At 27.4% G+C, this 23,612-nt stretch overlaps 1 protein-coding gene across 1 annotated transcript in view; it reads right to left on the bottom strand.

The window, feature by feature from the left end:
* Positions 1-21,998, bottom strand: part of LOC124419694 (probable serine/threonine-protein kinase DDB_G0278845) — a 50,323-nt gene extending 28,325 nt beyond the window's left edge. Inside the window, exons 1-2 of the mRNA XM_046950050.1 lie at positions 21,639-21,998; positions 14,243-14,977 (exon numbers count right to left, since the gene is read on the bottom strand). Coding sequence (XP_046806006.1) covers positions 14,243-14,719 — 477 coding nt within the window. The 5' untranslated portion in view covers positions 14,720-14,977; positions 21,639-21,998. The remainder of the gene's footprint in view (positions 1-14,242; positions 14,978-21,638) is intronic.
* Between the last annotated feature and the right edge of the window lie 1,614 nt (positions 21,999-23,612).

The raw sequence follows: 23,612 nt of genomic DNA, 5'->3' as shown, positions 1-23,612 counted from the left end.
ACTCAGTAATTAAGCGTTTAAATGGAAAAATAAGCTCAATTTGTGACCACTAATAAAAATCGAGTTTTCATACAAAAATCTTAAAAATTCTAAAATCGTTAATAACTCCGTAATTAAGCGTTCAATTTGTGATCACTGATAAAAATCGATTTTTCATACAAAAATCTTAAAAATTCTAAAATCGTTAATAACTCAGTAAATAAGCGTTTAAATGGAAAAATATGCTCAAACTGATAAAAATCTAGTTTTCATGCAAAAATCTTAAAAATTCTAAAACCGTTAATAACTCAGTAATTAAGGGTTTAAATGGAAAAATAAGCTCAATTTGTGATCACTGATAAAAATCGATTTTTCATACAAATCTCTTGAAAATTTTAAAATCGTTAATAACTCAGTAAATAAGCGTTTATATGGAAAAAATTCTAAAATCGTTAATAACTCAGTAATTAAGCGTTTAAATGGAAAAATAAGGTCATTTTGTAATCACTGATAAAAATCGATTTTTCATAAAAAAAACTCTTGAAAATTCTAAAATCGTTAATAACTCAGTAATTAAGCGTTTAAATGGAAAAATAAGCTCAATTTGTGATCACTGATAAAAATCGAGTTTTCATACAAAAATCTTAAAAATTCTAAAATCGTTAATAACTCAGTAATTGAGCGTTTAAATGGAAAAGTAAGCTCAATTTGTGATCACTGATAAAAAACGAGTTTTCATACAAAAATCTTTAAAATTCTAAAATCATTAATAGCCCAGTAATTAAGCGTTTAAATGGAAAAATAAGCTTAATTTGTGATCACTGATAAAAATCGAGTTTTCATACAAAAATCTTAAAAATTCTAAAATCGTTAATCACTCGATAATTAAGCGTTTAAATGGAAAAATAAGCTCAATTTGTGATCACTGATAAAAATAGATTTTTCATACAAAACTCTTGAAAAATTTAGAATCGTTAATAACTCAGTAAATAAGCGTTTAAATGGAAAAATAAGCTCAATTTGTGATCACTGATAAAAATCGATTTTTCATAAAAAAATCTTGAAAATTCTAAAATCGTTAATAACTCAGTAATTAAGCGTTTAAATGGAAAAATAAGCTCAATTTGTGATCACTGATAAAAATCGAGTTTTCATACAAAAATCTTAAAAATTCTAAAATCGTTAATAACTCAGTAATTAAGCGTTTTAATGGAAAAATAAGCTTAATTTTTGATCACCGATAAAAATCAATTTTTCATACAAAAAACTTGAAAATTCTAAATCGTTAATAACTCAGTAATTAAGCGTTTAAATGGAAAAATAAGCTCAATTTGTGATCACTGATAAAAATCGATTTTTTATACAAAACTCTTGAAAATTCTAAAATCGTTAATAACACAGTAATTAAGCGTTTAAATGGAAAAATAAGCTCAATTTGTGATCACCGATAAAAATCGATTTTGCATACAAAAATCTGAGTTATTAACGATTTTAGAATTTTTTTCCATATAAACGCTTAATTACTGAGTTATTAACGATTTTAGAATTTTTAAGATTTTTGTATGAAAAATCGATTTTTATCAATGATCACAAATTGAGCTTATTTTTCCATTAAAACGCTTAATTACTGAGTTATTAACGATTTTAGAATTTTTAAGATTTGTATGAGAACTCGATTTTTATCAGTGATAACAAATTGAGCTTATTTTTCCATTTAAACGCTTAATTACTGAGATTTTAGAATTTTTAAGATTTTTGTATGAAAACTCAATTTTTATCAGTGATCACAATTTGAGCTTATTTTTCCATTTAAACGCTTAATTACTGAGTTATTAACGATTTTAGAATTTTCAAGATTTTTGTATGAAAAATCGATTTTTATCAGTGATCCCAAATTGAGGTTATTTTTCCATTTAAACGCTTAATTACTGAGTTATTAACGATTTTAGAACTTTCAAGATTTTTGTATGAAAAATCGATTTTTATCAGTGATCACAAATTGAGCTTATTTTTCCATTTAAACGCTTAATTACTGTGCTATTAACGATTTTAGAATTTTCAAGAGTTTTGTATGAAAAATAGATTTTTATCAGTGATCACAAATTGAGCTTATTTTTCCATTTAAACGCTTATTTACTGAGTAATTAACGATTTCAGAATTTTTAAGATTTTTGTATGAAAACTCGATTTTTATCAGTGATTACAAAATGACCTTATTTTTCCATTTAAACGCTTAATTACTGAGTTATTAACGATTTTAGAATTTTTTTCCATATAAACGCTTAATTACTGAGTTATTAACGATTTTAGAATTTTTAAGATTTTTGTATGAAAAATCGATTTTTATCAATGATCACAAATTGAGCTTTTTTTTCATAATGATGTTTTGCATTAGTTTTGGATTATAAAACATTAAATTACTGCTCCAAAATCGAACATCAGCTATTCGCTGGTTCCCTGTTTTTAACAGTGATACATAAGAACTCAATGTAAGCATATAATTTCATTATTCATAACCAAGGTAAGGATTTCTAGAACTCAAAATATTTTTTTACTAGTCTCTATTTCGAATCAAATGAAAAATGGCATCGATTTGTTGTTGCATATTTTGCTATATAAGTGCAAAAATTGCATATTATTCCTTAAATTCATATATTTTGCATATTTCCAAAACGTTTATGGCCTATTTTGCATATTTTTAATTTTCTTAAAACAAATTGTTTTATTTTGTATTTATGTCATATTTATACAACAAATTTGGTATTTACATATTTAGATATTTAGAAGTTTACCAAATGATAAAATTCGGAAGAAATATAATTTATACAAATTTTATTAGAAGTGCTATCAATCTTTCCACTTTTAGAAATTAAATATATACTATTCAAAGTTTTTTCTTAGTCTTTATATTTGCCATTCTCGAGGTCGTGGTTCCGTTAAAGTTGTATAAAGCAGTCCTTAAAGACATGTATATTTGCTGTCAAAAACTTAAGATATTAATATTTATTAATATGTGCCTTCACAAAGAAAAAATTGTTGGTGATTATTTTTCACATTTTTAGTGCATAAATTCCCTTTTTATAGTGCATATTATAATCGCATATTTTTAATTTTATTGCTGCATGGATATCCCTGCCTTGTTCATAACACGTGGTCGTTAGTTTTATTTTGCACTTCAAAATAAAAAAAGCTTTCACAATAAATATTTTAACAAAGTATCATAATTGTGATGACAAAAATACCGTTAAAGCCAATCCGCTAACTATCAATATTTATATATTCATTCATGTAAAAACCAACAGAAAAAAGCTCTTTTTCTCCTTAAGGGAGAAACTTAAAAAAATAGCAAAATGAACCCAACACAGAAAAATAAAAATATTTCCTTAAATTGAACTTTTTCTCAACGTTACTAAATATAGCAAATACAATGAAACACAATATAAAGTAACACACATTGATATAAACACACAATGATATAAAATATCACCATTTGCTCAACAATACGTACAGAAAAGGAGAAATTCAATTCATTGGGAACACGAGTACACTAACGCCAACTAGTGGATGACTCAAAAATTAAATTAACAGAGAAGATGCCAACTGTTGGTGTAAACCAGTTCGTTTACAAGAAGTCATCGTATACCTTTTAGTCAATATTTTTAAAATGTCGAACTCTTATTTGGATAAGTTTAAGTTATATATTTTAGTCAATTAATATGCTTAAAAACCAATAGTCGCTTAAGTTTTCCTAAATACACATTATTGTCCAAGCGTTTAAACTGCACCACTAGAGAGGTGAGAGTATTATGTTTTTGTGCTGATGTTTATAACAACCAATTAGTCCTACATCTACCTGAGTCGATATAGCTATGTCCGTCTGTCTATACTTTTTACTATTAAACAGGAGATTGTATATCTGTATATTCCATGTAATACATCGGGACATCTACTGTAGACTGCAGGTATACTATGTGAATGGGTTCAAGTGTGTGAAAATTGAGTAAAAAGCCCTTGAGAATTACTGTTAAGATATGCGGTTTAACATTAATGTCAAATGTTAAGTTTCCCCATGAAACTTAAATTTCAAATAGAAAATGTAGAATCAAAAATGTTTAAAAATTATAATTTCAACTGCTAATTTACTTATAGGTAGTAAATTACAAACCTTAATGATGTTTTGTATTTGGTTTATTGGATATGGATATGGATATAGTTAATAAGTAATTGAAATATACTTTGTTATTTATGGAAATTCTAAAGAAATGCGAACAAATAAGAATGTATATTCGGTCATGACCGAACCCTAAAAGCAGTAATATTTAAAATTCGAATTATTTTATTATAATATATTATTTATAGGAATTTATATTTTTAATCGGTTTTTTATAAACATCAACTAAAACAGAAAATAAACACCGTCTTCCCTCCAATATGAACTTACAAGTACAAGTTCAAGAACCAAAAATACCAACAAAAAATAGTTGGTATTGGCGATCCAATTTACACCCTATTAATCTATTTATTTTTGCCTCATTTTGGTACTTTTTTCTCCTTATTGTAGTAGAAACATTTCATTTAACGAAAAATTAAAAAAAATTCATTTTCAACACATAAATATTCGAATTCCCCAAAAGTTTTTCGATATATTATGAATAAAATCAAAGTTTTATATATGTGTTCACGGTTTTCATTGTTACCCGTTTTCAAAAAAAAAAAAATACCGAAAAGATTTAAAGTTTTGTTGTAAATTTTTATTTAAATATAAAAGGGATGAACCTAAAAGACTGATCTGAAGAGAAAATTTAAAGTAAATTTATTATTTATTTGGAATTATGAATTTGTAAAAGTACAACTGACCATATATACATTTAAATTTTATTTTTCAATTTATTTGTATCATTTCATTTCTGTTATTAAAATATATATAATTTTTTTGCAATGTTTTTATTCTTTTTACGTATCAACAGTTATATATCATATTTCTTGCTTTGTTTTTAAAGAAACTTTTCTTTTTAAATGCAATTGTCATTTGACGTTACGTTTCATCTTATCTTTGTACAAGATTCAAACAATCTCTTTGTTACAATATCCTTCAGCAAAAATATCATATTTACCTATTTTACAAAAAAAAGGCTAAGAAAAAATAAAACAAAACAGAACTTAAAACGATTATCAGCCAACATCAACGGAACGGATTTTACTTTGATGTTTTTTACGAAAACTCGCGTTTTACGTATTTTTATTTTATTTCATACATTAATTTATTTATTCAGCGGACGTAATATGACAAATGTCAGAGTGAATAGTGCAAAAAGAAAACCATATTACAATACCAGAAACTAAAAGAGCACTAAAAAGGAAAGGTAAAAAATATCCTTAGGGTATCAAATTAAATTACGCAACAATACGTTGCAATTCTTTGGAATTTCTAAATGTTTATATGACAAAAGTAAAGAGATTATAAAGCTCTAAATTGTTTGTCAATAACAATGTCAAAAGAACATAAATTGACAGCGGAATAGAATGCGTAAAAGTTTGTGTAGTTAAAGCAAACAAAAAAAATTGTTTAATTTGAATGAAACTATGAGATAAAATGAAAAACATTTTTTGCTTTGTCCAATAGTAGATATTGTATTTTAATATTTTAAACAAAATAAGTTTTTACTAACTGCATTTAATAATTTTAATATTCCAAAATAATAACATACACACATCTACCACTTAGTGTAAATTTAAACAATAAACACTATAATGAATTTGCTATCCAAAGCAACCGAATTTGCATTAACAGTAAATTCCTTACAAGCTCTGCCACAATGCCGACTTAAAAATGAAAGGATTTAAGAAAATCCTAAATCTATTATTTTTTAAAAATTATACTGAGATTAAGATTGTCAATATTAAAAAAATTTGTTTGACCAACCAAAGTCCATTTTAAAAATGTTTATGTTATTTCAGGATTTATATCTATTTTATATTCTAAAGTCGTTTTTCTGGTCAGAAATACTCCGAAACAAATTTCGATTAAGTTTCTCGCGGTAATTAGGAAATTTTAAAACCCAAAATATTTAAAATTTTAATTCCAAAATACTGCAGACAATTTTTTAACATATTGTACCGCGTATTAAAAAAGGGGTTTTTATTTTACATTTACATTAATACGAAATTTTCTTGAGGGAACCTATTAAATCGTGGACAGATATTGCTCAAACAAAAAAAAAATATCGTTTTTTCAACAGACAGGCGGATGGACGGCTATATCGTTTTATAATCTATTAAGCACCCAATATTTCGATGTGTTACAAATGGAATGACAAATACAATACACCCCCTACTTTTCGGATTGTAGGTATAAAACATATTAAGTAGCTGATGAATGAAAGTTAAATAAATTATTCGAACAAAAACATTTATTCGTTATTTGTTGTGGACTGCTCAAATACAAAAATATTGCAAATTTTTATTCAAATAATTTAAAACACGAATAATTGACAACCCTATAACATATGTATAAACTACTACATCCACTAATAACTATTCCTTAAATATACACTATTTATTCTCTTTGTGAATCGAATGGACGAAGAATGTACACTATACTTGCACTCAGAAAAAATACCTAAAAAATGGCAAAAGAAAACACAAAAAACACTATTCATAAAGAGAAAGTAATGGCAACAACAAGAACAAAAAGGAAAATTGTATTTAAAAAAATAAGTAGACAGAAACAACTACTACTACGGAATGAGTGAATATGAAATATGAATTCACTTACGAATCACATTGGCCCCAAGGCCATTAAGACACATGTACTCTAAGAACAACAAAAATCATACAGACATGTTTTTAAGGACACTAACATATAAACATATACACACCCAACAAAATCTTAGTAATATCAGGTACTAATTTGATAGCATATACATTACTTTTAAGTAGTCCAGTAATGACTTATATATGTACATATTTATGTAATCGATTTTTGTAAAACAAAAAAATAAAATAGTATTTGCGTTTAAAAGTAATTAATTAGCGCAAATTTATGTAATTAGTTTGATAGCGGACACGAGACCAAACGAAATAACTTACATCATCACCTATTTTCCATGACATACATATTTAAGTAATTGGCCCAATAAAATCGCAGTGTATTAGTCAATTAAAAAACCTTTATCATAATTTTTTAATCTAAGTTCTTGCTGGGTATACTTAACTATTGGATTTATATATTTTTGTATTTGTAGTTTTTTGTTGCACAAAAAATAAAAGAACACTTACAACTGCATTACAAAAGCATAAAATATAAAGAGCAAAAAACTCAGCTTAAAAATCGACATCAGCAATGACATCAAGAACAACAACAAAAGTAAAACTATCAAAAAAAAAACAACATGTTGTTTCCATAGAAAATAAATGTAGGTCCTTTTTCATTTACTGTATAAAACAAACATAAAATAAAAGAAAATATTTGCTTAAGGTTTGGGTTTACATTTTTTCGTTCCTAAAATATATACCTTGAGCTTTTATGCATTGGAGAGATATAAGAAAAAAAATTTAACATACATTTTCTATTATTCATCATAGACTTAGGTCTATTGCCATAAATTGAAGGTTCTTGGCCATCGTTTCTTTACTCGATAATAATTTTTTAGTAAAATTGTATCTTAATTTGTTTTATTTTTGAACGCTACTGTTTGGTACTTACTATTCACATATGAAAAACAAAAAACTTAGAATTGCCAAAAATACACACAAAAACACAAATAGTAAAAATAAAAAAACGCATGGGACTTAGCTTAGATTAGGGAAACAAGCAAAATCATTTTTAAATTTTAGTGTAAAGAAGTTTGATGTTGCTATCATTATTCGAAGGAACGTCTATGTTTGAGCCATACATAATTGAAATTAACCAAACTCTATTTATACCCAGAAAAAATCTCAAGTTTTTGGTAATGGTCAGTAGTTTTTTCATACATTAAATGGTAATGAGTAATCATTAACATTATTTATTATAGCCCATATGTTTAGGGCATTCGTGGTTCGAACCCTGCTGGATATCATTTTTTTTCAAAATGACAATTATTTATATTTTTCTTTAAAAATCTGTTCTCAAATTTACATAAATCAACATGTTAATGAGCATCGCAAAAACTAGTACACATTTTTTAATTTGTTCAAGGTACATTTTATTTGAACCTCGTCGATCAAAAAATAATTGATTATTTACCCCAAGACAAATTAGTTTCTACGTCATTCTATGGTTACTTTTTAGCTTACTAGGTAATTAAAGTTTTTGCTGGGTATGTCTGATCACACAATTACAAGGTAGCCAATTACCTTCATCTAACAAAGAAATTCCAATCTTGTTTTTGTAAAGATCTCACTAAATTGAGCTTCTACACGCATTTGGTCACAACAACTATATACAGAGATCATTTGATTTGTTCATAAGCACGAATTTGATTCGTAAGTAAAATAGAAAAAAAGGCAAAAACATTTTTAAAAATCACAATTCAAAAGTAAGTTGAATAAATTAAAAATTATTAAAAAATGTATATTTTCTTTAATTTATAAAAAAAAAATCCGAAAATATATCTCATAGAGGAATACCCCTCAATCGATGAGCATTAATATAAGAAAATAAATAACATTTTTTTTGATAGAAAACCCCTGAGAGCGATAGAATAACTTGATCTCAGAAAAACATGTTTAGTAAACATTTTCTTAAATCTTTTTGAATTTTAAAAATTCCGTAATTTTGAAATAAACATTACAAGTCTATAATCTCAGAAAAATGTTCACATTATTTTTCTTGTGATAAGCTTAAGAGAACAAAACTTAAAGACCTACATCGAGATAATTGACAATTTTTTGTTGATATATTGTAATGAGATGAAGATTTGCAATCGCTGGTAGGCAACAGAGGCCCCTTTCAGAAAACGCACTTATCGTTTGAGAGATATTACTTGAAACAAGTGGTCTTGGGACACCCTAATAAACATAAATGTTTTAAATTCGTAAAAACTTTTACGAATTATATTTTTTCCCATACCCAATAACGTTTTTTTCACAGATATTTATATTGATATCCTTGAAAGATAATATCAGAAAATAACATGATTCCATCTTTCATACTATCACATAAACAAGAACGTATAAATGAAGCTGCTGACCGCTGTCATATTCTCTTTGACCACTTCGAAAGTGTTGTTTTTTTACTGTTTTGTATTACTTCATGCAACATCTCTATTATTTATGTTGCACTTAAGGAACTTTTATTTTAGACATTTGTTTAGTGTGTAGACTGGAAAAAAAAGAATAACTTATTTTCATATATAGTACTATTCATTATTTACTTAAGATTGCTTTGAACTTGGGTGTTAGATATTTATTTTGGTATTTAATTTTAAAGGCAAATTTAAATTATTTTCCAATTTACTACAAATATATGTGAATATTTTAAAATTGTCACCAAGGATTAATGTTAAGAGTTTTATTGATTTTAATAATATCCTCAAAATGGTAAAAATGTTAAGATAAATAAACTATTAAACTTTTAATGAAAATTCTTTAGAATTTCATATCTACTAAATAAATATTTTCAAAAACTTTAAAAGAAAAATTAGACTTACAAAACATGGAACAAACTTTGAAGATTATTTTGAAAAAACCATCTTCTTTGGGTCAAGCTACATAAAAATTTTCACTGTTAAAGAAAATATGTGTAATTGAAAATTTATCAACCTTCTCCTAGTTGGACATATGCAATTTTTGTCTTTTTTAATAAAAAAATATATATAAAATTGTCAAAATACACTACAAAAAATTGTATTTTTGTTTCTCTTTTGGTTCATGCTTTAAACAAATTCAATCTAAATAAGAATTTTGGATTATTTTTTTTCTCCTCTTCTTTTTTTTATTATATGTTTTTGTATAAAAATCGTAACAAGCAAGTTGTTTGTTGGCTGCTTGTTGAATCAAGTTGTATGTACTTCAGCTGTCCATTTTGTTCGTTTATTTGACAGGGATACCGTACATATCTGATAACTTTATACTGATTAAAGACAAGTCTTGTTTGTTGTACAACAAGCTAAAATATCAGCAACAACAATAATAATAAAATGGCAACACGAGAAAGATTGTGTTTTAAAATATAAAAGAGAAAAAAAACTGTCTAATAAATACAAAAAAAGGAAAAACTTGAAAAAAATTCGTTGAAATGTGAAGAAAAAAAAACAGAAAAACATAAAGGTATCTTGTCAGATGAAAATATTTATAACAACAAGACCATCAACTTGTAACAACATAGTTTACAGTGGTTTCGAGGTTTTAAGAAATGGCAAATAAAGCAGTTCTGTGCTCTAAAACTATATATTATGAACAATATTGACCTTCATACTTATTTTTATTACTTTTAACTATTTCAAAAGATATTGTTTCAGATTTAACTGTTACTGTAAGCAGCTGATCCGTAAATTAGACACCAAAAAGGATTAATTTAGCGATTTCCCTAAATCAGGGCTTTCTTTCAAGGCTATCAGAAGGACAACCAATGTGTTTTTCATCTCGAATTACTGTACATTATAAACGCTAGATTACAAATATAAAAATTCATAAGTTTGCTTTAAGCAATGTTTGTGTTGATGACAATATTGTTGATGTTCTTTTTTCATCGTATGTTTTTTTATTTTTTTTTTAATTTTCATCTCTAACATTTTTTTTTATTTATATTTATTTTCCCATACATTTTAAGAGGGACCATACAAATAAAAGATAAATATATTGTTCGTATTTTATATGTGTAAAAGAAATATAACAACTACTTTAAGAAAATTACACATAAAATATACTCATGATTTATTCATACCGTATAACTTTAAAAAATTTCAAAATATGTTAAAAGAAAAAAATTATTAAAATACAGGTAGTAAAAATCCAAAATATATATAAAAAATAGTATAACAATAATACATAAGTAAGTTGTCTACTTGTACTACGTATCAAATACATACATACATTCTCTATATAAATTTTAAAATAAAAACATATTTCATATTTTGTATGATATTTTTTTATACATTTTACCATTTAAAATTGGAAAGGAAAAGCAAACCTACACAACACGTAACTCATTTTCCTAACAACTAAACCATTTTGTTTTCTACTTACAACACTTTTTTGTACTTTTAGTCTACATATTCTATTTTTTAGCAGTCAAATAAATATGGTAATTTAAAAAGGGCATAACACTTTGTACCAATTGGATATGTTAAAACTAATTACATTTCACGATTAAAAACTGTCACTGTTTAAATTTCTGAAAAATGTCATTTAACCTTTTGAGTACAGACCATATAGTAGTACATATAGGCGAAACTGAAGCGGTTTTCAAACAAAAAATTTTATTCTCTTCACACAGACGAGCTCCGAGAGAAAAAAACAAACTTGTGGGAACTAAACGCACTCACTAAACTTCAAATTTTCTTCGCAAATTGCGAGTTTTTCTTATCACTTAAACTTAATATTTATTATTTTTTTTCAATTTTACAAACGAAAAAAAAAAATATTTTTTTTATTTTTTGACATTTTATTTTAATTAAAATTGAAAAATGAAAAGTTGTACATTTTAGTATTGAAAATTAAAAAAGTATTTTACATACTTTTTTTTCATTTTGCATTAGTGCAGAAAAAAATAAGAAAAAAACGTGTTTATAATAATAACTAATATTTTCAATCACTGCCATAAAAAATTTCATTTATAAACACACAAAGAATAACGTCCAAAAAGTACATTTTTTATTTAGTACCTTTTGAACAACTGTATTTATTTTTGTGCTTCTACTAATACATTCTCACCATTTAGGTCACACCAGATTTACCATATTATATTCTCTATGAGTAAGAAACTGTTCTCAAATTATATTATGGATTTGTATTTCGATTTCCACATCTCATCGCTAGGATTAAGTCATTTCCTCATCTCATCTTGGAAGTTATACAATGGGGCAGCTTAAAAAATGGTCAGAGATTGCATGGGTCGAGTACCTGGGCAAAGTGCAGTGGTGCTTTGACTAATATACTCAGCTTGTGGTTACAAAAGCACTACTGTGAAACAAAGCCAACATGATAGGAGTTGACGTAAAGCGCTTCGAGATGTCCATCAAACAGTTTAAAGATAAACTTATAGCCACCAGAATGATCCATTTATTCTGCTTTTATTAAGCGATCATCTTTATCAAATTTTAAGCCCTATATTATCTTTAAGATTAACCCCTTTGTTAATATTTTATGAATGAATGGGTCAACTACTATTTGATAATAATCTCTGAATGGGCATATGCTAATAAAGTCGATTTCAATGAACATAAAACCTAATATGGTTACATCTTCTCTAAATATTAAAAAAATTAGAAAATCTAGACGTTTTGGGCATGTACCTAAATCGCTATTCGTTTTTCAGCAGAGCCATCTGTTTGTGGAACAAACATCTTGCAGAAGTATTCCCAGTTTTATTCGATGTAAAGAGTTTTTAATCAATTGTATACTCGCTTCCACATCCTAATTTAACGATTCTAGCTAAACGCACTGCATAAATAGAAATCTTACCCAGAGTGTTAGTCCAAGAAAAAAATAGATTTGAAAGTAAAAAAGGCCATAGGTATATCCATATATATGTATGTAGACTAGTTAAAAGACTATTCAATGAATGTGTCCATAAAAAACAGTTAATAGAGAAGTCCATATATAAGTTAACAAGTACACTTTAAACATTTTGTACTTAGGTCTTTTTCACTAACTCATATTCTACTACAACTCTTTCTTTCAATTTCCCTCCCTCTTGCAATTTTCCTTAATACATAAATAAATCCTTTATGTTTATTCACATCTACTTAAGTAGTTTTATTTATCAAAAACTCTAAAAACCAACACGTAAAATAAGTAAGACAAATAAAAATATTTTCTTTTTTTTCTGCACATTTAAATGTTAAATCTTTCATGAAATAGTACCTTTTTGTTTGTACCATTTGTTGTTGTTTCACTTTTTTATTATTTCCATACATAATATTAGCCATTGTTTTTTTATATAAAATCTTTTATTCTGCAGACAATTTTATTCATAGAAAATAGTATTTTCTTTAGAACATACGTTCGTTTACTTTTACACTGTTATAACTCTATAAATATATATTATATATTATTATATATAATTTCAAATAAAATGAAGTTAGGTATTTTAAATCAATGTTATTTAACTTAAAAATAAGTACTTTAACAAACGCCATTCAATATATATATGAAAATTGGAGTTATTACAATCTTAAAGTAAATAAGTGATATGTAAGTGTATAATTTAAAATTTAACTAGCAATTGAGCATAGTGGTGCAGAAACGGAAAATATGACATTTCAATTTTTAAATGGAATATCAATTTGTTTGCATCAATTTGTTTCCATTTACAAATATTTAAAATCGGTTTTAAAATATTTGAAAGTGTTCTGCTAGATCTTGATAACAAGCACAACTTGGAAAGAGTTATAGGCATTTGAAAATTTTATTTTAAAATGTTATTCATATGTTTTAAAATCCCAACATTTTGATAACAAAATGGAAAGTAGATTTTTAAATATTCTAGATCCCTACTTATTACAAAAGCTACGACAATGTCTCATTTTAACCCGATCAGACCAGAATTTTTAAAATTATAGATTATTTTTTCTAAAAAAATTCCAATTTGCCCCACCGTGCCTAGTAAGTGTTTGCACAACACTACATAGTATATTTGTATATAAAATTTTAGTTGAGAAATGAATATTTATTACTAGAATTACTTACTTAGCTCTGTAATAACTTTAGTCTTTTGTTTTGTTGCCAGTATTTTTTTTTTTGTTATTAATAAAATATTAAAAATTTAGATAGTATAGTAATTCTAAAAACATATAAAATTCTCTTTTATTTATTAAAAATAAAAGAACTCTTAATTTTTATTTAGTTGAGTGCATATTTTTTTTACAGGTGCCTCCAACGAATTGGAAAAGTGTGTAAAATATTCGTAAAACAATAGAATTAATGTATTCTAATTAAGAAAAAACTTAATATTTTTATTTTAATCTACATAAGTATTTACGAATATTGTGATTTCGTGTAGCTTTGTGGAATCTTGTACCTAATTAAAATCTATTTTATCGACTATGTTCTAAAAGAACATTGAGTGGTTAATAGAGAATCATACAAACCCATAATAAATCATGTATTAAAAACTTACGCTTTCTCTTCCGGATGAAACTACAGCTGCAGCAGTTGAACTTAGTGATGGAACATTCCTTGTTGGTCCATTATTAAATGGTTTTGTAGATGTTGTTTTATTAGCCAATGGAGGATGGATTGGAGGATGATGAGGACATGTGTTATTAGCTAAAGGCATTTGATTAGTAGTAATTGGAGCAGCGGTACCAGTCATTATACTGGGCATATTAAAAGGAACAAAATACATTTGATTATTGGTTGACATTGTAGGTGCAGATGTAGTGATCTGTGGTGTGGTGGGTAAAAATGTTGGTACTGCCGACGGTAAAGGAGGTGGTGGTACAGGAAATGTCATTAAAGGCGGTACGTTTACATTTTGATTTACATGATTCCCTGGACAATGACAATGATGATGTTGTTGCTGTTGATGGGAACAGTTCAGTTGAGTGGTTAATTGTTGTTGGCGTAAATGCATCTTTTGCTTTTCTTGGTCCATTTTTATTTTACACTGTACACACGATCTTGACACACCAGATGTAGCACTTGAAGTATTTAATAGGTAAGGTGCGGCATTGTTACGAACTTGACTGGATAGGTTGGGTATCTTTGGTGCCTTGGGTCCATTCCAGCATTGACAAGAACATGGTAATAGACCCAAATATCCCAGCCCCACAGAACTGGGCTCATTTTGATTAGTTGTGGCAGTTATTTTGAAGCTGTTGTTTGAAATGTAATTCAGTAACGGAAATTTGGTCTAAAAATAAAAAGTATCCATTATTTATTTAGAAATCACATACATATTGTCACCTGAAATACAAAAAGGTGTAACAAACAAAAGAAATAAAAATCGAGTTCCTGGTTGAAAATGGTCTACTGCTAACTAACTAACTAACTAACTAATATTTCGATCCACCCTACTGTACATGTAAAAATAAAAACAAAATAAAACAACATTATTGCAAAAAAAATCGTAAAATATTTTAAACGAGTTTTAAAGAATTTTCATCAAAGCAAAAATGTTTAATGAATTTTTCTTTAGCTAGAAGCAAAAATATAGTAAATTTATAAACTTCATAAACACATCTGTATGTGTATTTTCACACATTAGGGCAACTGAACAAAATAAAATGAAAACATATAACCTTATTACAAAAAAAAAAAAAAAAAACAATATGAAAACAAAATACGAATTTTTTCTAAATGTTTCAAATATTTGTCAAAAAACGTAACTACGTTCAGTCAATATTTATGTGATCCTTCGGCGTAAATAATAATATTTTAGTTAAGAACATCGTTAACTTCTCTTTTTGGCCCACCCTAATGTGCATATAATACAAAATTTGATGAACCAAATATGGCAGGAATCTACAACAGCTTCGCTCCACTAAAATTAAAACTCACCTCAAATGTATTTGAGGGTGGAGTGGGAGATTTTTTAAGAACAACGACAACAGCTGGTGATTATGATTTTTAAACACAAATTTTTAACAGTGGGATTTTTAAATGTCTGTCCTTTATATATGTTTTTGTAATACTTCAACTACCATCATAATAATCAACACTTTTCTTGTTATATGAACAAATAAAAACCGGACTATGGCCAAGCGCCATCACTTTTTACTGTGGTAGCCTTTCAATACTAAAAACAACAAAAAAAAAACAAAAGAACAAAATAAACCAGTTTGTCCGTTGGCCTTAATTAAATTTAAATATTTTATCACCGAAAAATTGCTTGTTACAAGATGGGTAAAATAAAAAAAATCAGAACAACCAAAAGTAAATAACAACATTTATAAAAGTATAGTCGGGCATGGTCGACCATGTGATAACCTATAAAAATTATAAAAATGAAAATAGTTTGTTTTTTATTAAATCATCCTGTAGAACCAATGCTTTTGACTTTTAGAAACCTCGGCATAAACGCATAATAGCCTCTCTATTAAAGTGGAGTAGGGTATAACAAGTAAGACTATTATGTTCGAGAAATCTTATACATTCGCAATTAAAACCATGTCATATGTCGACATCAACATGACCAATAAAATTTGAGTCAACTAGGACCGAAACCTATAAAACTCAAGAAAATAAGTTGAATTTCTTTTACAAATCAAAATAGTAAATATTTGTGGAAATGTTCAGGATTCAAGATTATTCTGTTTAGTCCCTATTATGTTTTCATCACACAGAGGATTAAATAGTCTTATGTAGAATCTAAAAGAGTTACCGGTATATTTATACTATGTGTTGCAAACGGAGTTTCAAAACCGACCTTTTTGATGTTAGGTGTAATCAGTACGGCACATGTGAACACAAAAATTACCAAAGAACATGGTCCAATATAAAATTTTTGTTTGGACTTCCGTTTACTTTGGACAAAAAAATCAAAATTTTGTTGTTATTACTATTGTTGTAGTTTGTTCTGTTGTAATTCACTTACCACACTTCACATTCAATTGAGTTGAATAATTGCCACATGCTTTATGACCAACAGTTTTTGACACTTTTACATTTCGTAAATAGTGTTGTTGTATTTTTGAGTAGACAGAGAGAGGATCACTAAAGTAAAACAAAAACTTTATTAAACCAACAAAAAGGTTAATGCCACTTAAAACATTTGTTTAAATTTTATGATAAAATTCTGCAAATTTTACCGAAGATAAAAAGGTGAGGAAAATGGTCAATCAATAAATATTTAAGGAAATATGACTATAGCTTAATTGTTAGTTACCATTATTTAGATTAATTGCCAATAAAATATTTTTAAAATAAATTTTTTAATTTTTATTTCCAAAATAAACATAGCCTATTGGCCATAATCAGTTACAAATTTCTACTTAAAAAAATTACTTATGTATATGAAAGGACCACTTTGCCCAAATCGCGTTTTTCGGTTTCTTCTGGTCGATTTACATCTATTCCTGAAAGGATACATTCAGAAATCCAAAGTTTTTACCAAAATATTAAGTTTAATTGCTTGTTTTTGTTAAGTTTTTATTTAAGTTAAAAAATGTCAGAATCATCAAGTTTTTTTGTTAAAAATCGTATAAATAATTATAATTGCATGAAATTTACAGAAAAAGAGGAATGCATATTAATTCTATGAATTCCATAAATATTTCGCAAAAAATATGATATTTTGCATAAATATTATAATTATATGTATTAACAAAACAATTTTTGAGTTTTTAATAGTTTTAACTTAAGAAGTTTTTATAAGGCATTAATAGTAATAACTATAGTTGACATTGTCCAGACTTCTAACTCAAAAACATTAGAAATTTGAAGTGTTTTTAAAATAGCAAAATTGTGATTTATTTTCCTGTCCTTTAATTATATTAAAGGATAATTAAGGACAACGTTGTAACTTAAGCAAATTATACTATGATATCTTATGTTGATATTGTCCAAGTTTTATCCAATTTAGTTAATAATTTGAATTTTTTACTGAAAATTTTATCAAATATATATTTAAAAATTTTATCAAAATTACATAATTTTAAAGTTTTATGATGTTTTCCCAGGAAAAACTTACATTGAAAAGTAATGAGTTAAAAAGCTAATAAAACCTCTTTGCACTACTTCTTTATTAGCAATTTGAGTCATTATTTTAACACGGTGATGTCATTGGAGGCAAGTACTTCTACGCTCGCTTACAAATAGGGAGTTAAAGAAGTACTTGCAATTTGTCTTACAAAACAGTTGTTGAATAAGTTGTTTTATTTTTAATAATAAAAAGAGCCAGCTAGAATACGAACCAGGGACTTCGGTTTGTCAGTCAAATGTTCTACTCACTGCACCAATGCTTAGCTATTTTATTGCGCGTCAAATAATGGTTTTCACATACAAAACTAATTTTGTTTTCTTTTTTGTGAAACACAATTTCTAACACGCAATTGAATAAAATGTGCCAACAAAATTACAAAGCCGAAAATAAAGTACTTCTATATCAGATTAGAAGAAAGTCATTACTAGAGTACTTCTAAGTAATGCTGACGGGAAGTAGTAGTCATTGAAAAGTAAGTGGTTAGGGAAGTACTACCCATTACCGAGTTTTTGCTGGGTTATTGCTCTCCTGTCAAGCCATTTTCTCCACGGGGTTTTATGGGCGGCAAGACTTAAAAAAAGACTTATTGTGCAATTTTGAAGTATTATATAAGTTTATATAAAACGTAGCCTAATTATTGTAGAGATATTAGTTATTTAGCATAATCATTGGCTAAGTGAAATAATGGACTGTGATCAATGCGTTTATCAAATTTTAGCTAATTATCTTAAAAATGGCGTCCTGTAGTTTGATTACAATGTTTACATGGACAGATAGAGAGAGACAGACGGATCTATTCAGAAAATTATTCCGAGCCAGGTAGACCATTAGGACCATTAACTATAAGCGTTAAGAACATAAGAACAAATCCAGTATACTCTCCCCACTGAAATCGTAGGGATATATAAATATATTTCATCCTTTCAAATGTATCCTATTACTCCGTCCGACACACAATTGGACACGAGCCGGATGATATACGTCTAAATCTATAAGCTTAATGAAGAAAAACTGCTTTGTTCGTTTTTCATTTCGTATTTTAAAATATTTTTTGAAAAATTTACTTTTTTAAAGTCCTTTTGAAAGGACAGAGGATCACGAAATTAAAAACTAAAAACGCAAATTGTTTCCCTTAAATTTATAACATCAGACGTATATCATCCGGTATTTCGACATGGTTACTATAACTAAACAATGTTCACTGTAACAATATATTGTTATCAACAACATATTATTGTTATTCTAATTATATTTAAACAATATTGTTGTTACTGTAATCATATTGATGTTTATGGCAATTATAAATTTAAGTATGATTCACCGAAAAATAATTATTTTTTCAATAACTATATAATGGTAATGATGAAAACATTTTATATTACTTATTAAATATTTCAACATACAAATAACAGTTATATGTTATGTTGCTATATGTTATATAAAAAGAGTTGAAATAATTCTCATTTGGTTTGTAATATTTTATGTATAAGTATTTCACTTTGTATAGAGTAATGTAGTTGTGTTTTTGTGAATCAAATTGAAATTTGTAAATCGTGTCGCATAATGTAGGTTTTTACTTTTTCAGAAACTCTATTTTTACTGATTGAGTAATCAAAATAATTTTGATTTTGATATATATTTTTAATAACATTTTGATCACAGTAGATGCTATTGATGTAAGAAACAATATTATGCTAAATAAAAAATATTATGATAAAATATTTTTATCAGTAAAAATCATAATATATTTTAAAATTGTTACAATAACCATAATATCTTTAGACTACAATTATAATTTTAACCATAACATGTTTCTCTTAGAACATGGTTACGACAACCATGACACACGCAGAGAAAGTGTGTCTAACGAATTTTTTCTCTTTATGTCGGACGGTGTTATGGATGGATCAAGATTGGCTGATATATTTAATGAAATACCTATATTGTAAATGTTTGCTTGTAATAAATACCACGACACTTGTACTGAATTGACTTGCAGTTGTGATTTAAATCATTTTTTAAACTACGGCATTGCGTCTTCTTATTGATGTAATTTTATTTCACATAAATAAAACAAAATACATAGAAAAATTAATTCTGCCCCTTTCTGCAATAAATGAATAAGTATCATACGAAGTTTTTATTGTACCTCTTTCATGCAATGATATTTTTTACCCTAGTCTTAAAATTTTAGATAAATCGAACAGAAGGACATTTTATTATAACATAAAATAGTAAGTTTTTTGTTTCTATAAAACTTGTTCATGTATTATTTCATTAAAATACTGTTTTCTGAAAGAATAGGGTTAGAAGTATACTACATAAAATCCGTACAAATGCAATTATTGGAAATGTTCAGAAACTAAGTTTCCTGGATACAATTCCTTAGATTTTTCTAATCAGTGTTAGTGAGTAATGTTATTTCCGAAATAACATAACTTCCAAGATACTTGAATCTAACGTCGACGAATGCCTGATTGTGGCAAAAAAAAGTGCTCCAGAGTTTCAGTATTAATTTCATATTCCACAAAATTCACACTCCCAATTTTGTATAGATGTGCTTGTAATCCTGTGTGTCCATTCAGTATGAGATTTCTCATCTTACTCTCATCAGGTTCATCTTATAAGATGTTTGGGGTTCTACTCTCCGTTTATTATGCCAAGAGGCCTTATGGGATTCTCTCACCCATATTTTTAATTCGGCGTCAGTTGCGTCCAATGGTTTTGCATTCATCTGGTTAACTACTTCAAGCTCCCTTTACTTTAATGTCAAAGAAAAAGCGAATGTAATACGCTTTTTCTTTGACTACTACACCCGAGTAGCATGGTCCCCATATGATGTAAACTTTACCTCGGTTTTAGATTTACTTCTATCACCTAATATCGCCTTAATTGTCTTGTGGATATCTGATAATATATTAAGTACTGTAGGTGCCGAATTTATTCTAATTCAATTTCTAGATTCCGATATTGCTAGTACTTCTGCTTTAAAACTTATGTGGTAAACGGTGGCATACTTCTATTTCTGAGTCTTTAATATATAACCAGGCCTACTTTGACCCCCTAATTTATAACCATCCGTGTAGCAATAGATTTCTACTCTAATATTCCGCTTTACTAAGAAATTTTATCTAGGATCATCGCATACCATCATATTATGTGTATGGTATGCGATCAGGCACGTCAGATGATTGTATATATTTTGGAAAAAATTTATATTTTTAGGTCTATTCCTCTGGTCTCTTTTATACCTTTAACAGACAGACGGCCATTATACATTTGTGCTAATGTTTGTAACACAAATAGATATTCTTCTTATGTCTAACTTAAAGTATAACAATCGAACCAATCACTTTCTGACTCGAATAAGTAATGTCCATCAACCTGTAGTGGTGCAATTTTCAGGATAATTTTATGAAATTAGGATTCATATATATTAATGTACACACTTTTTAGTTAATAAATTGTTAAAATATTCCCGAATTAAGGTCAAAAGAATTTTTTAAGCTTTATGTTTTCTATTTATTTAATATGTTTATTAGTTGATTTGAGAATTTTTCTTAACAAAAAGTATTTTACTGGCTGTGAGGCAAACATATACATATAGGCATAATTGTTACTCTAAAAAATATAATTAAATTCTTCTACACACTTCAAGAATTTCTTTGCAAATAAGTATATACATAGCTCTAACTTACAACCGGCCTATTTTAAATTTTACATTGTAACGTATTTTAACAGAATGGCGCATAACAACAAAATCAAATATCATAAACATAAACAATAATAACAACAAGCTGCAAAAATGCATACACTCACACTAATTTCCCTACAAACAACTACATAAACAAAATAAAAAATTTTCACTCACACTCTCGCTCTCAGCACGAGGATGAAAAAACTTATAACAACAATTTGTATCGTATATTCTCAGCAAATGTCACCAACGGAAGTGAGGAAAGCACAAAAAAACACGAAACGATTAAATACTTGTTTTGCTCAGTTTACGGGAACTACGATTTCGAAAAAAATCGACCGACAATAACAACTTGATGCGCAAGATTTCTATTTATTTATTTGCACTAATTTTTCATTAATTATTTTGTATACAAACTATTTGCCACCGTACCGAAACGGGTGTTGCTTGGTAAACAGCGTAATTTACGTATAAAACACCGCCTTGTAACGTCAATTTAACACTAAAACAATGTTTTGATGACTGGTTATGCGTTGAAACGGACGCAAGGGTATTATAATACTACCACTACAATCACCACTATATGCTAGAGCAAAATAAAATATAATAACAAAAGCGAAAAAAACACAAAAACCAAAAGTATAAAAAAGTAAACACGAACACAGATTGTGCAGAAGAATAATACACACACATACACATGCACACACACACACACTCATTTTAACCGTAACAATTATCCAACAAATAGTAACCCCAATGTAAATAAGCGATACCCCCTCCAACTATGAAAACCTACTATAAGCATACGATGCATACGACGGTTTAGAATTTAAAAGAAGAAGAAAAAACCTGCATAAAGTTGACATTACCATGTGCCAACAGACACATACACTCTCCGGCAAAAACACACACCCATTATTTGGAGCCACAATCTATTGCCATGTCACATTGATAAGTATTGTGCCGGTTTTGCCAAAAAGACAATAAAAAAGTTTGCTTTTTGCCAAACAATTGCCAGAGAAATGTAAAAACATACAACTTTACACCAAATCATTTTGAAATCATATGAAAACTTTTCTTATGCATAATTCTAAATGTGTGTGACGAAAAAATTCCGCCTCTTTATTCCAAAGAGTTAACTCTCATTTATGGTTTTTCTTTTATTTGTGTTTTTGTAGAGAACTCAAAAATTATCACATTCATTTAAAAAACAATTGTTCTTTAAATCTTTTTATTCATGGAATTATGAACAGATACCCAGATAGTTAAGTACTCTCTATTTTTCAAGTACATATTTTTAATATGCTAATTTTTCCTCTAGCAGATTATCTAGGAAAACTACACATACACACACATACAGTTTTTTTCTGAGAGTAATACAAATGTAAATCAAACTTAAAAGTTTCTCTTTTTGTGCACTATACAGGAGCTTATTTTATTAGTGCATTTCATATACGTACAAGTAGCTGCACAATGGATAAAATTTTATTAAAATGACGGCAATTTTTCAAAGATTTTGAGTCAGAACAAAAATTACGATCATAATTTTTGCATTATCGTGAATTTTTTGAGAAAACTTTTAGAAAATCACTTAAAAAATGCTTTAACTTATATTAACTAATCGATATTAATTCTATATACATACATCTATCCTTCGTTTTGTACGTTTTGTTCCCACAAAAATCGTGAAAAAGTAATTAAAAAATTCATTTATTTACTATAACACTGTCATAATACAATTTTTATTATACCCTTCACCTTCGTGAGAAGGGTATATATAAGTTTGTCATTCCGTTTGTAATTTCTATGATATAATTTTCCAACTCTATTTATATCTATATTCTGGATTGTTCCCACAAAAATCGTGAAAAAGTAATTAAAAAATTCATTTATTTACTATAACACTGTCATAATACAATTTTAATTATACCCTTCACCTTCGTGAGAAGGGAATATATAAGATTGTCATTCCGTTTGTAATTTCTATAATATGATTTTCCGACCCTATAAAGTATATATATTATGGATCCTTGTAGATAGCGGAGTCGATTAAGCCATGTCCGTCTGTCTGTTGAAATCAGTTTTTAGAGGTCCCCAGATATCGGCGAGTTCCGAGAAGATCGCTATTTAAAATCAGCAAAATCGGTC

The sequence above is a fragment of the Lucilia cuprina genome, chromosome 4 (genome assembly GCF_022045245.1).
Source record: "Lucilia cuprina isolate Lc7/37 chromosome 4, ASM2204524v1, whole genome shotgun sequence".
NCBI classification, from domain to species: Eukaryota; Metazoa; Arthropoda; class Insecta; order Diptera; family Calliphoridae; genus Lucilia; species Lucilia cuprina.
Note: the sequence above shows the minus strand (reverse complement) of the source record. Positions and strands in the feature narration are given on the sequence as shown.